Genomic DNA, 15,161 nt, shown 5'->3' with positions numbered 1-15,161 from the left:
CTGAGCAAAGAATTTTAAAGTTGTAGAATTCTCAGATTTCGGTATGTTTTATAGATTTTTAACAAATACCTAGCTATAGCAGGTGTGGGGAGGAAGCCAGATTCTGGGGATTCCCCACCTCCTGGGAACTTCACTTGCTCATCTCTTAGCCCAGAACTGTCACACCAGTGGTTCCTAGAGAAGCCAATCAGAGTCCTTGCCGCGATTCCTGGTAACAAAAGCTGCATACACCCGCAGGAACTCGGATTCTCCCCGTCTATGGGGTGTGAGTCATGAAGTTCAGAACCCTGTTCTTGCTGCTTTGGGGGCCTATAACCCTGACCCAAACCTGGGCAAGTGAGTTCGGGGTCCCACGGGAAACAGCCTCTGTGGGTAGGATCTAGGGGACCGACCGCCCAGCGGGGTCGCAGATTCAGGGAAGCGGCATTTCTACCTTGTGAAGCCTGAACTTTTCCTCCATGTCGGACTCGTCCTGTCCTGACCTAAATTACTGGTCCTTCTGCCCCCTTTTGGTCTCACGAGTCCCCGCGTCCCCTCTTCCCATCACGGCCCGATCAACCAGGGACCCCCGGTCCGGAGGAGGTCGCACTAGCTGCTCTCTGTCCTCAGGGTCCCACTCCCTGCGTTATTTCCACACCTCCGTGTCCCGACCTGGCCACGAAGAGGCTTTTTACACCTCGGTGGGCTATGTGGACGACACACTGTTCCTGCGCTTTAACAGCGACGCCATGAGTCCCAGGGTGGAGCCTCGCGCGCAGCGGATGGAGTATGAGACGCCAGCGTTTTGGGAAGCGCAAACCAAGGTCGCTGAGGCCCACCAGCAGAAATTGCGCTGGAACCTGCGCTCCACCCTCCGCTACCTCAACCAGAGCGAGGACGGTGAGTGACCCGGGACCAGGCGGCAGGGGACAAATGCCCCCACCTCTTTTGTAGGAGCTAAGGTCCACCACAGTCTCAGAGACTGTGTCTCATTTCCAGACCACCCGGACACCACTTGGCCTCTTGATTCAGACCCCGCGGATATTCCCTGGGGTTTCATTTTCCATTTAGGCAGAAAAAGCCTTAGACCCATCCACCCTGTCCCCTGGCTCCGGGTTGTGCTGGCAGAGTTAAGCACCAGATGTAAAAGCTGGAGTAAAGCCAGTCTGACCTTGGGCGGGGGTGGGGGTGGGGTGGGGGGTGGGGGTGTGTGCAGGCTCTCACACCTTCCAGTGGATTTCTGGCTGTGACCTTGGGCCAGATGGAAGCCTCCTTCGTGGATATGAGGAGTTTGCCTATGATGGTGCGGATTACATCTCCCTGAATGAGGACCTGCGCTCTTGGACCGCCTGGAACAAGGCTGCTCAGATCACCCAGCGCAAATGGGAGGATTCAGGAGATGCAGAGCACTACAGGGCCTACCTGCAGGAGGAGTGCCTGGAGTGGCTCCGCAGATTCCTGGAGAAAGGGAAGGACAAGTTGCTGCACACAGGTACCAGGGGATGAGGGAGTCCGACATAGTTTGGACAAAAATGGAATTGCTAACAGAATACCAGAGGGCCTTCCCTCCTCTCAAGACAATTAAGGCATCAAGTCTGTCTTGGAATGGGGAGGGAGAACATCTCTGAACAAACTTAAGAGCACATTGCTTTGACCCTGACAGCAGCCTTGGGTACCACAAGGTGACTTTCTCAGGCCTTGTTCTCAGCTCCACATTCAAATTGTTTGGGGTTGGACTCCAGGTTTTGTGAATCTCTGGGCCTCCATTCAGGTCAGAACCTGAAGTCCCTCTTAGAGACCTGGGGCATCTTTCCCTGGTCAGTCTGATTCTACAACTTTCCAAGGAAAAGGAGATTATCTCAGAAGCTCGAGTCCAGGCTGGTGCTTGGGTTTTGCTTTCCTTCCTCACTTCCATTGTCCTGTCTGTACTTTAGTATGGTCACATGAGCACTGGTTCAGTGGCCATGGGAGGTAATGTAAAATGTCTTATTAAAAAATATTTTTACTTGTAGATGGACACAATACCTTTATTTAATTTATTTATTTTTATGTGGTGCTGAGGATCGAACCCATGCCTCATATGTGCTAAGCAAGCACTCTACCAGTGAGCTACAGCTCCAGCCCCTACATGTCTTATTTTTCTAATTCTTCCCTTCAGAGTCTCCAAAGACACATGTGACCCATCACTTCAGCCCTGAAGGAGATGTCACCCTGAGGTGCTGGGCCTTGGGCTTCTACCCTAAGAAGATCACCCTGACTTGGCAGAGGGATGGGGAGGACCAGATTCAGAACATGGAGCTTGTGGAGACCAGGCCTGCAGGGGATGGAACCTTCCAGAAGTGGGCAGCTGTGGTGGTGCCTGCTGAGGAGGAGCAGAGATACACATGTCATGTGCAACATGAGGGGCTGCCTGAACCCCTCACCCTGAGATGGGGTAAGGAGGGGTTGAGGGCACAGAGCCTGTTGGCAGGAAAAGCAGGAGCCCTTCTGAAAACCCTCAGTAGGGTCAGGGCTGAGAGCTAGGGGTCAGGGTCCCTCACCCACCTTCCCTTCCCTTCCCAGAGTCACCTGCTGTGTCCATCATCCCTGTCATGGGAATTGTTGCTGGCCTGGTTCTCTTTGTAGTTGTGGTCACTGGAGCTGCGGTGGCTGTTATGAGGTGGTGGCGGAATACAGGTAGGGAAGTCAAGGGTTCTGGGTGTACCTGGTCTAGGCCCCTGGTAGAAGTGAGCTCTGCCTCATTAATGGGAAGCACCATCCATACACACTTGCTGACACTCACTCTATTGTAAAGCACAAGGAAAATAAAGGACAAAATGATCACCATTATGATTGTCATGGTGGGGACCTGATCCCAGCATTCAGAGGGCAAAGGGGTAGGTCCCTGCTGGATACAGACCTCCAGGAGAGTGGTTGGTTAAGTGCCTGGGCATCTCCTATCCTCATGCCTCTTGATCCTTTCTAAAGTTTACAGTTACAGATCAGGAGTCTTCCCTGGGATCCAGGCCTGGGGGAATCCTCAAGCCCTCATAGCTCTGCCTCCTCCCTGGCACACACAGGTTGTTTTCTTCTCAGAGGTAGAAAAGAGAGAGCTATTCCATAACTGTTCAGAGGGTGTTGTCCCTGAGACCCTTGGAGTAGTGTAGATGGGAGAACAAGGAGGGTCCCTCATCTGCCCCATAATTTATTCATTCTTCACATATCTTTTGGCTTTTGACTCTGTCTTGTTGTTTTTCTGACCCAGGCAACATCAGTGCCCAGTACTCCAATATTCTCTAGCTCCATAAAGGTGAGACTCTGGAGGGCTTAAAATGGTAGAAGGTGTGATAGAGGGGAATGGAGAAGGTTGTGGGAATTCTCTTGGATCTTTGGGTGAGTGCTGGGTTCTTCAGAATGTTGCCACTTAAAGCAACTGCCCTGATTCTGTTAATGACACTTTTGTTCTGTAGCAGAGACAGCTGCCTTGTGTGGGACTGAGCAACACAAGATTTGTTCAAGCATTTGTGACTAGAAGAACCCTGGAGTCCCTTTCTGTCATAGATTATTAAGCCACCCACATTCCTATTGGCATAATGTGCAGAAGTGAGACCAGTGCACAGGACCCCTGTCCTGCACCGTCCCTTGCCCATTCACCTTTCCTGCTCTAGCAGAGGTGACACTGGGATGACTCCTTCCCTCTCTCAACATCACTGTGCACTGAGCCACAACTTCTTACTTCCATCCTGAATATAAGAATCAGAATATAAATATTTTTCAAAATCTTGATCCAATGGATAGATTGGTTAATAAACAGAGAAAATTCCAAATTAGAGAGAGGAAATAAATGGAAACACTGAGAACCTTCTAGAACCTGTTTTCATTGTCCTGAGTCAGCTACAGCTGAAGACAGAAGAAGGCTGTGAGGAGCCCAGTATGGACAGGGCTGTGTCCAGTTAGTGCTCAGTCCATGCTGGGCTTTCATGTGGTCCCTCTTTAGCTTGGTCATCTTCTGTTTTCCCTTGTCCTTGTCACTCGGGAGAACCTTGTCCCACCAGGACTTGTGATCACTGGGACACAGACATCACCAGAGCCTTTTGCCGTCAGCCAGACCCTAGGCATCAATGGCTTCCTGTGGCCAGATCAGGCTGTCCCCCTTCATCCTTTGTATTTCCTGTCCCTTAGTTTCTATGGAGGATTATGTATATGTTTGTTCTCCCTCCTCCTGAGGTAGCTGGCTTGATGAGGGGTGCCGTAGCCTTTTGAAGACTCCATGACAGTGGCAGCTACATGGAGACACCTTGCAGGCTGGGGCCAGGTCCCTCAGGAGGCTGCACGTGCTCTGAACTAGTGTCTGACATGTGGCACTGTTTCCCCCACAGCCAGGATTCATGGGTCCAGGAATCAAGAAATGGGAATGGGTGTGGCAACTCTCACTATGGCCCCCAGTGACCCACTAGCAATGTATGTGCTTCCTGTCCCCATGACCTTATGCCCTGCTGGCCTGGAGATCTTAGTTTCACAGAAGAAATGCTTCCATCAAGGGACAACAATGAGTTCACTGAATTGGAAAGGGTAACTGTCACTGGCCACGTTGGGCTCATCTTGCTTTGAGTCAAGAGCCCAAGAGTGGAGTTAGCTGGTGGGCCTGGGTGATGGATCCTGGCAGCTAGGGGGACATGGGACAGCTGCTCCCCAGGGAGGGAGGGAAGAGAATGTCTGGAATACAGGAGTCCCTTAGGGTGCCTCTTAGTGTTACATCCCCTGTGCTTAATGTCCATGGGAACTACATCATCCTAACCCAGGCAGGACTAAGAGTGGCCAGGACCCTTCAGGAATGAAGGTTGGCATCACCACAGCAGGAGAAATGCCACAGGCAGCTGAACTACTTGCTGAATTGAAGGGAATATGGAATGGGAGGTGGAAGAAGATAGTTATGAGTACCAGCAGCAACACATGACCATTTTCAGAGGAGAGGACTGTAATTTTCATTTGCATATCTTCTTTATTTTTTTATGAATATGTTTGTGGTATGTATTTATTAATCAAATATACTTATTTTCTTGAATCTCATGCTTTTATATGTAACATAAATAATTTTGACTGTTTATCATAGTATTAAGCATTGTTAAGTGTATGTCTTAGTGTTTTGCATTTTGGGATGTCTATCAAGGGGAGGAGGAGAGGACATCACAGAGGGACTTTGCATCCTGTGTTAGGAAAGGGATGGTGTAGTTCAGTTGTATGCAGGAGAGTCTTATCATGTTAGGTGGAAGTATATTATTCTCTTTATTTAGATGTACATTGTGATTTAGGGAGATGCTTCTGTGTGCCAAATTGATGTTGGGGGAACTGGTGATAGTTAATTTTATTTGTCAAATTGGTTAGGGCCACGATACTCAGTTATTTGTCAAACATGTCTGGATGTTGTAAAGGCATTTTGAGATGAAATCCACATTTAAGTCAGTAGTCTTTGAGTAAAGCAGGACACCCTTCAAAATGTGGTTGGGCTTCAATTAATCAATAGAAGACCTTAAGAAAAAGATTGTCCTCCCCCAAAGAAGATGTATTTTCTTAAAGGATCTCCTTCAACAGATAGACAGAAATACATGTAGATACACAGCTTGTTAGTTGTGATTCTCTGTAGAACCCTGACTACTACAAGCACAGTTTTCTATGTTCTAACTACTAGAAATGAGTGATAAAGAAAAGAAAAGGCAATTTCACGGTTATGATTTGGATCTGAAACCATGTACTGGAAACGTGATATCCAATATAGTAATGTTCAGAGGTGAAATGATTAAATTATGAAATGATTAAATTATTACATAACCTCAACAGTGGATAAATCCATTGGGTGAATTAATAATTTGAATGAATCACTGGGTAGTGCTTGACTAGAGAAAGTAGGCCAGTGGTGGTGTGCCCTTGGGGATTACATTTTGTCCCTGGCTCCTCACTCTCTGCTTTCTGGCTGCCACAAGGGGAGAAGTTTTCCTCTGTCATGTTCTTCCTTGTGATGTTTCTGCCCTGGAGCCATGCACTCAACCACTGAAACTTCAGTTTTGGTGTTGCTTTGGGAGATTTCATTGGAAAAAAGTCAGCTACCTTCCAGCTGTTAGACCCTTTGTAAACTATGGACAGATGACATCCAAGCAGAATCTGTTTTTGCCTGAGCAATAATGTTGTGGTTTCAATGGGATATAGATTTCTAGTCCACCCAGAAACCAGGAAAACTGGAATTAAATGTAGCAATATCTTCTCAGCAAGCAATCTGAAGAAATTTTATTTGCCTATGTACTGGGAATGATTTTATTAGTTCTTTCTTTTTTTAAAAACATTTATTCTTTAGTTATCTAACAGGGGGGAGATAGAATGCTCCTGGGTTTTCAGATCCAGTAGCAGAGAATGACTCACCTCAGGGCCCACTTTTTCTTCTCTCAGGACAATTGGGAATCTGACTGTGAAAAAGAGAGTAGATTCCTGAAATAACCAATCAGCGGTTCCCTTTGATTCTGGGAACAGATTGTAAATCATGACCTCTCTCAGGCCTTGTTCTCTGTGCTACACCCAATGTCTTTGGAGATCTGATTGCAGTGATTCTCAGTCTTTCAGCCTCCTCCACCCAGTCAGGACCCTTTATAACCCCTCAAATAACCGGAGCTTCCTGCCCTGATTCTAAGAAATAGATTATTCCTTTTGCCTGTGTGTAGGCTACCATGTGGGGGTTTGTTGTTGTGGTTTGTTTGTATTTGGCTTATAAGTATATCTTTTACTATTCAAAACACAGTAAATTCCAGCAAAGAGTTGGTATAAGAACTGTTTTATCAAATCAATTTTCAACGGCTTCTTCAGAAGTCTATTGTTGCAGTTAACACACAGGCAAAGCAATTATAACGTGGGGTCCCAAAATATTGTGGTTTACACTGAGGCTTATTTAAATCTCACATGGGAAGCAAGTTCAACTCCACACAGTTATTTAAGGATATAGCTTCTTCCATTTTGTGGTTCTTTATCTTCATCTGCATGGTCAAGTTGAAACTCAGGTACAGCAGCATGGGAAGTAGTAGCACTTACAAGTAGTTTATCCTTGTCAGTTATGAAATGTTAAGTTGATACTTCACTTCTGTTCGTGTTCAGTTGATGGTAACAGGCATGTGGCTATATGTAGCTTCAAGTGGTGGTAGGAAATACAGATTTAGCAGAGCAGGTATTGTTTAGTGTTGGGGTTTGGCATTCCCCTATACCAGTTGTCCTATTCATTCTCAGGTTGGACACTTGAGTGATGCTGGAGTGACCCACAGAGAATTCAGAGTACCTAAAATTTGTCATTCTTCTTCCCAGGTCCCCAAAGACACATGTGACTCACACCCTAACCCTGAAGGAGCTGTCACCCTGAAGTGGTGGGCCCTGGGTTTCTAACTTAAGGATGTCACTCTGGTCTGGCAGCGGGATGGGGAGGATCAGACTCAGGACATGGAGCCTGTAGAGTCCAGGCCTGCAGGAGATGGAAGCTTCCAGAAGTGGGCAGCTGTGGTGGTGCCTTCAGGAGGGGAGCAGAAATTCACATATCTTGTGCAGCATGAGGGGTTGCTGGAGCCCCTCCCCTGAGATGGGGTAAGGAGGGGATGAGGGCACAGAGCTTATTTTCATGAAAATCAGGAGCCATTCTGGAGCCTCTTCGCAGGTCAGGGCTGAAAGCTGGGGGTCAGAGCTCCTCACCTTCCCCTCTGTTGGCTTCACAGAGCCACCCCCTCAGCCCTCCGTCTCCACCAAGGGAATCATTGTTGGCCTGGTTCTGGTTCTTCTCATAGCTGTGGCCATTGGAGTTGTGGTGGTTGTTGTGATGAAGTGGAGGAAAAAGGAGGTAGGGGAGGATCTGGGTCTGAATTTTCTTATTTCAGGCCCCAGGTAGAAGTGTGTCCTGCCTCATTAATAGGAAGTACCACCCACACATACATGTTATACAGCCTCGAGCTGTTTGCTGACATTCTATCATAAAGCACATGAAAAATAAAAGACAGATTTTGCACCCTGATGATCTTTGTGATGGGGACCTGATTCCCAGCAGTCAGAGGTCAGAAGGGAAGGTCCCTGCTGAGGGCAAACCTCTGGGAGAGCAGTTGGCTCAGTGCCTGTAATCTCCTTTCCCCATGCCTCCTGGTCATTTCCTGGGTCTGAAGTCATGTTCTGGAACATCCTTTGAGTGTTAGTACTAGGGGCTTCCTAAAGGGCCTTCATGGCCCTCCTCCTTGCTGGCCTCTCACAAATTGTTTTCTTTTCACAAGTAGAAAAAAAGGGAGGAGCTACACTCAGGCTCCAAGTAAGTATGGCAAAAAGGATGACCCTTAGGATTGCATAGGCAGAAGTCCATGGGGAATATCACCCATCCCATAATTCTTCCTTCAGCCAGTTCTCTTTTGCCCTATGAATATATCTAGTTGTTTTTCTGTTCCAGGGAGGGACAGTTTCCAGGGCTCTGATGCGTCTCTCACGGCATAAAGGTGAGACTCTGCAGGGCCTGATGTAGGAGAGGGGATGGGACAGAGAAGACCAAACTGGGTTCCAGGACTTTCTGAATTTGACCCTTTTGAGTGAGTGAAGCTTTGTTCAGCTGTTGCCACTAATAGCACTTGACCTGAATTTGTTCTTGATTATTTTGTTCTATAGTCTGAGACAGCTGCTTTGTTTGGGACTGAAAGAAGATTTGTTTAAGCTTCCTCTTTGTGGCTCTAAGAACTCCTGGATTCTCTTCCTGCAAAGTGTCTACATGTCTCTGTGTCCTTGTTGGCATAATGTGAGACGCTGGGGAGAACAGAGCACCCCTACCCACCAAGACCCCATCCCAGTACTGACCTATGTTCTTTTCCACAGTCAACTTTCCTGTTCCAACAAAGGTATGACTTAGAGGACTCCATCACTGACTTGAGTACACTGATCTTCAAGTTTTTATTTCTGTACAGAAAATAAGAATCTAAATATAAAATTGATTTTTAAACAGTTGGGATTATTTGAAATGAGGGGTTGATTGCTTAATGAAAGAAAAAGATGCCTGAAATTTGAGGAAGGAAATAAATTGGAGCACTGAGAACCATCCACAGTCTGTTTTTGCTGTGCTGAGTCTGTTGCAGGTGGGGACAGAAGACTGTGAGGAGCAGAGAGTGATTGGGACTGTGCCCAGCCAGTGCTCAGGCAATGCTGGACTTTGGTCATCTTCCCTGCTCCTTTCTCTTTGCCCCTCTGGTAAAACTTCTACAATCTGTGATCTCAGAGATACAGGAATTGCCAGGACCATGGGTAGCAAGGGCTTTCTGTGGCCAGGTTGTTGGGTAGGGGCTCAGACTCAGGAAACAGATTCAGTATCCCAACAGGTGGAAGAAGATGCAAGGAGCAGTTAGGATAGTAGACATGCTTCATTCAGAGGTGACAACAGCCTCCAGCTTCAGCTTTAGCCCCCAGCCAGTTCCATTTTACCCCTGTCAGTTTAGCCCTGGTTAGTTCCATTTAGCCCCCAAGTCTTTTCCTTTGGCTCTTTTTATATGCAGGCCAACAACAAAGGCACACTGCCAACTAGTCACATAAGTGGGTGTGTGCTCACAAGCAGAATGTTTATGACTTTGAGTATATATGTTGAATCAGAGTGTTTCTGACTTTGATTACACTGACCATAGTATAGATGATTCATGGTTTTGGTCGCACACTAAAAGCACAACAGAGCTTGCCAGAAGCCTAGGTGAGGGAGCCTAATTATGGCCATTTTGGGGCCTGCTCCAACACTAGGCCAGCCTAAGCTCAGCCCCTGGTGTGGTCTTCAGCCCATGACTTTTGTGTTTATTTCTTGCTTCTCATAGAGGATTGTGTCTGTTCTTGTTCTTGGGAATGATGCTGGTCTCCTTGTCCTCTAGTGTCCTTCATTTTTGATAGCAGCAAGAGGAGTTTTTCCTGTCATTGTTCTCATAAGGCCCCTGCAAACAGGAGTCTCTGTGGTATCAAGAGATGAGTTTTCACAGTATGATCTTCTACCCTCCTTACAAGGTTGCTTCCTTGTTTGTGTTCTTTCCTTCTTTCCCCAAATATTTAAAAATTGAATTATAGATTCTAGGATTAGTCAAGGGGAGAGATCCTATTGTTTCTTTTTTTAGGTAAATTCCTTTTGAAATTCTTTTTCTGCTCTCCTGGCCTACCCCTCTCCATGCCTTTAGCTCTAGTAATCCTAGTGCTGGCTCCTGTCTAAACTGAAGGGTTTATAGGACAGAGTATAATTCCTATTTATATACATTTTGGGAAATAGACCCAAATGTCAAGGGCTTTTCTTTGCTGAAGGTGTAAGTGTGAGCATGCGCTGTGTAGAGCAGGAGCAGGAGGGCTGTTTTGGGAGGGAGTGTAAGTGGGAGGGCAGCGGTTGTGAGAAAAGCCCAGGCATCCCCAATGTCAGTGTAAGGACAGTTTTGCTGCATCTGCCATGGGGAGTCGGAGACTGAGACTCCTTCAATAAAGATAGAGGGAGGTGCCCTACAGTGATCATTTATTCAATTGACATTTATTGTGTGTCAGATATGTGACAGTATTTTTTGCATCTGTGAATCTCATTAGAGGAGAAACAAAAAATGCTGGCCTCGTGGAGCATGGTCCTAGTGGGAAGAGGCAGAGGATACACTATGCAGAGACAAGAGAAAAACTTGAAAGCAAATGAGAAAAAACTCACCACACACAAGGGGTTCTCATTAAGATTAATAACCAGTTTCTCATCAGCAACCACTGAAGTAGAAGGCAATGGGATGACATATGGAATAGGCTGAAAGACTAAAACTGTCAACCACAAACTCTCTTTCCTGGTAGACTGTCCTTCAAAAATGAAGATATAATTATCAGTTTAGATGAGGCTAACGACATGTGTTCCCTTGTCTTCCCTGTGCAGATACACTGATTAAGATTCCTTGGTTCCTTTCATGTTTGTTTTGGTTATGGGGATTGAACCCAGGGGAACTTAAACACTGAGCCATATTCCCAGCCATTTTTTAAATATATATTTTATTTAGAGGCAGCATCTCGCTATGTTGCTGAGGCTGCCTGAATTCACGATCTTCCTGCCTCAGCCTCCCGAGCTGCTGGGATTATAGGCGTGCACTGCTATGCTTGGCTTCTTTCTTGCTTTTCATTATTACTTTTTTGATTTGTTTTTTTAGGGTGAATGGCCAGATCTTATTTATTGGATTCAGAGAGTCAGGCCTCTGGCATGGGAGTCAGATAATAATTTAGGTGAGATGAGCCAGGAGAGAGCATGCTCTTTGAACATTATCCACTTACAGCCGGCCAGACCTGAAAGAAGAGGGCATGAAATAGGGATTTTTGATAAAGAGAGAGTCTAAAGACCCACAAGTCCTTAAGATGGGAAAGCACATTTGTAAATATTGAGTAATATGCCCTTTGGCACATTCCCTTGTAAAATGAGGGAAATACCCAAAGGAAAAACTGCCAGGAAATTGTGTAGCTCCACCCTGTCTCCACCAGTTGTCCAGCCCCCAGCACTGGCCCTTTATAAATATTAACATCCCACACCAGTGGGTGACTGTCTCTCCTTCTGGAGATTGCCCACATTCTCCCTTGTCTGTGTATCTATTTTCCTAAATAAACCTCTGTCTATGCCTTTGACAGGCATGTGCTGAAGTTGTTTTCCATCACAAATGCCAAGGATCCTGTTGGTCTTAAAGTCCAGTTCTCTCTTCTCTCTGGGAACTCCATGAACCCTTCTTCTGTGACACCTCTTCTCCCAGTGAGAGGCAGAAAAGGAGTTACCCATGCAGCTGCTGAAATTACATTTATTATAGGGTCTCTCCCTTCCTTTCTACTGTGGAATGACATTGGCTGCTTTATACCATCATTTACTGAAGCAGAGAAACAAACTTCTGGATTCTGGCCCCTGAAGTCTGACCCCTGATAAATTCTCCCTGACAGTGCATGACAGGCCTTGTCCTTCCTTTTCCTTGTTGGGGGCTCTTTCCTGAACCCCTCTGGGCTTTTCCCATTTGTCTGAAAGAGAAGTTAGGATTCTTCTGTGGTGCCAAGTAGACCTAAGGTACACAGAGAAACTGGGTTGGTTTTGGGAGATCTCAGTTATGATTTGCATAGGAATGGAGAGTGGGAGGATTTTGTTGAAATATTTTTTTTTTAGTACCAGGAATCGAACCCACGCATTTAACCACTGAGCCACATCCCTAACCTTTTAAAATTACTTTCTTTTTTTAAAAAATAGTTTTGAGACAGGGTCTCCTTAAATTGCTTAGGGCTTCACTAAGTTGCTGAGGCTGGCCTTGAATTTGCAATCCTCCTGCCTCAGATTCCTGAGCCATTAGGATTGCAGGCATTATAGTTGTGCTGGATTTTTGTACAGTATGGCCTATTTATCTGAAAGTGCATGCTAGTTTAATGTAATTGTTTTATGTGTTTATTTATCTGTTAGTGTGTGTTTATGTAGACTGACTTGATAAAGGAAAAAAAAATATGATGGCTGGCAATGACGATCTCTACTGGAAATTTGTTTGACTGACAATTCTTGGTTTATTCTGAGCTGGTTAATTTGAATATATTTTTGTTTCATAAACTTTGTCAGAACATTGTTGGATAACATATTTTGTCTTTTTCTCCTCACACTCCATTAGGTAAATTTGCCTTTTTGCTTTATGTCTCTTTTTCCTAATTGCAAACTTGCACATTTTAGTTCAAAACACAAATCCACCACTTACTCCGAAGGTTGCAATTTTGGGAGAAAGGGGACCTCTGCTAAAATGGGAAACAAATTCAAGGGGGGAGAGTGTTTGGAGGAAAAAAAAATCTGGTACTCCAGCTGGTTTTATGTTTGATGATTGCAATGCCTCAAAATGCAAGTACTTAAAAAATGTGGAACATTTAATATCTTAAACTGGTTTTCTTATGGGCTGGTCTAGAGTCCTTAGGCAGTAAAATAAAAGCACAAAAAGATATATAAATTCTGATACAATGGGACATGTTTTAAAATTTAAACAAATCTTTCTCAAAAGACTAAAAACCTGTGATAAATTAAAGCAGGAAGAAAAAGCGTTGGAGAGCTTACAGCAGGCTTTCTCATGTTAGATGGGCCTGGAAAGTGCCCTTTGCCTTTCTCTTGGAAGGGCTACATCTGACTAGAAAATAGGTTAGGTCAGAAGGACTTATCAACTAGATCTCCAGTATATGATTTTTCTAATCCTTTACAAAAAATGCTGTGTGCTATTGATCAGCTCTTCAAATAGGGAAAAATGTTATCTTAAGCCTGCATAACAAATCTCACCTTTAAAATTTTCACTTACACTGGACATTTGCCTTTACCTTTCTCAATGATGTTTAGATTAAATTCTGTGTCTTTGGGATGTAAATATCCCGCTTTGTTTCAACCAAGTTATATCTTTGGAAGGGCAGGTTTAAAATTAGGAATTGTTTATTACTATGGTAATTGCATCAACAGATTGGTTTGAAAAAATGACAAATGATGAATCTAAGTGCAATTTTTATTTTCTGTCATTTTTATATATGTTTGTTTACATATAATTGTGTCTACATGGTACCAAATTGGCTGATAAATAAATGAGTACTCATAAATTTTTAAAAAGATACAAATCCAATGACTTATTAGTTCACATGACTTAGATAAATCTTTTTTTTTTTTTAATATTTTTTAGTTGTCAATGGTTCTTTGTATTTTATTTATTTACTTTTACTTATGTGGTGCTGAGGTTCAAACCCAAGACCTCAGGAATTCCAGGCAAGTGCTCTATCACTGAGCCACAGCTCCAGCCCACTTAAATAAATCTTAAATAAATGAATTAATTTAAATTTTTGGTAAGACAAAGTAAAGACACTTTAAAATTATTCACATGCACTTTTTTTCTGTCTAGGTTACTAAACATTTGGGATGATATCTATGATGTTTAAAGTAGGGACTGGGGTTATGGCTCAGTGGTAGAGTGTTTGCCTCGCACATGCAAGGCCCTGGATTCGACCCTCAGCTCCACATAATGAAAAAAAGAAAGAAAGAAAGAAAGAAAGAAAGAAAGAAAGAAAGAAAGAAAGAAAGGAAGGAAGGAAGGGAGGGAGGGAGGGAGAAAGATTTTTTTTTTTAAAGAAAGAGTGAGAGAGAATGAGAGAGAGGGAGAGAGAGAGAATTTTGATATTTATTTTTTTAGTATTTGGCGGACACAACATCTTTGTCTGTATGTGGTGCTGAGGATCGAACCCGGGCCGCACGCATGCCAGGCGAGCGCGCTACCACTTGAGCCACATCCCCAGCCCAGAGAAAGATGTTTAAAGTATACTGTCTATTGCTTTTAGGGTTTTTATGGGGTGGGACAGGAAAAATATCTTAAAATATTAATTCTGCTTGTCTGATATCTTGGTTTTTAGGTTAATATAAAAGAGCTGTTAAAAATGGGTTAATTAGATTTTATATAAATGGGATAAACATTTATAAACATATTTGTTAGAAGAAAACATCTGTGTTATTTGTAAGTTAAAATACCAAAAAATCAATTGCTAAATATACATACAAGCACTCTTGGTCTCTTAAATTCCATAAGAAAAAATGAGTACTTGGTCTATTAAATGTGTTTTTATAAATTGTTGGTATATAAAAAAATCAAAAAATTTTCCACATTTTTTCATTGATGCATTATAGTTGTACTTTGACCTTCTGAGTTTGGCTTATGGTTAATATACTATTTTCAAGGTCCATCTATTTCCTTGAAAATGCCATAATTTTATTTTCTCTATGGATGAATAAAACTCCATTGTGTATATAACTTACGTTTTCTTTATCCATTCATCCTTTGATGGACACCTAGGCTGGTTCCATAGTTTGGCTATTGTGAACTGTGCTTCTATAAACATGGGCATGCATGCATCACTGTAGTATGATGACTTTAATTTTTTAGGATAAATACTGAGTAGTAGCACAGCTGGATCAAATGATGGTTCTTTGAGAAAGTTCTGTATTTATTTCCATAGTAGTTGCACTAATTTACAATCCCGCCAACAGTGTAAAAGTGTTCCCTTTTCTCCAGAATTTACTATTTGTATTCTTGTTGACTGCCATTCTGACTGGTATGAGATGAAATCTCAGTGTAGTTTGATTTGCATTTCCCTAATTTCTAATGATATTGAGCATTTATCATATATTTATTGGCCATTTGTATTTC

The 15,161-nt window shown here is 43.8% G+C and overlaps 1 protein-coding gene across 1 annotated transcript; it reads left to right on the top strand.

The window, feature by feature from the left end:
• The first annotated feature begins 269 nt into the window (after positions 1-269).
• On the top strand, positions 270-3,562 carry LOC143401470 (saoe class I histocompatibility antigen, A alpha chain-like). The gene is made up of 7 exons (XM_076858991.1): positions 270-336; positions 610-879; positions 1,196-1,471; positions 2,138-2,413; positions 2,542-2,655; positions 3,224-3,268; positions 3,429-3,562. The coding sequence occupies exons 1-6, from the start codon at positions 273-275 to the stop codon at positions 3,256-3,258; spliced, it is 1,035 nt and encodes a 344-aa protein (XP_076715106.1). The 5' UTR covers positions 270-272; the 3' UTR covers positions 3,259-3,268; positions 3,429-3,562.
• The last annotated feature ends 11,599 nt before the right edge of the window (positions 3,563-15,161 follow it).

The sequence above is a fragment of the Callospermophilus lateralis genome, chromosome 6 (genome assembly GCF_048772815.1).
Source record: "Callospermophilus lateralis isolate mCalLat2 chromosome 6, mCalLat2.hap1, whole genome shotgun sequence".
Lineage (NCBI taxonomy): Eukaryota > Metazoa > Chordata > Mammalia > Rodentia > Sciuridae > Callospermophilus > Callospermophilus lateralis.
Note: the sequence above shows the minus strand (reverse complement) of the source record. Positions and strands in the feature narration are given on the sequence as shown.

What these genes read in the sequence shown, in the direction of transcription:
- LOC143401470 (XM_076858991.1), top strand. Translation starts at nt 273, where the DNA reads ATGAAGTTCAGAACCCTGTTCTTGCTGCTTTGGGGGCCTATAACCCTG. An exon ending in ACCCCTCACCCTGAGATGGG is followed by an intron (nt 2,414 to 2,541) that starts GTAAGGAGGGGT and finishes TTCCCTTCCCAG; the next exon opens with AGTCACCTGCTGTGTCCATC. An exon ending in GAGGTGGTGGCGGAATACAG is followed by an intron (nt 2,656 to 3,223) that starts GTAGGGAAGTCA and finishes TTTCTGACCCAG; the next exon opens with GCAACATCAGTGCCCAGTAC.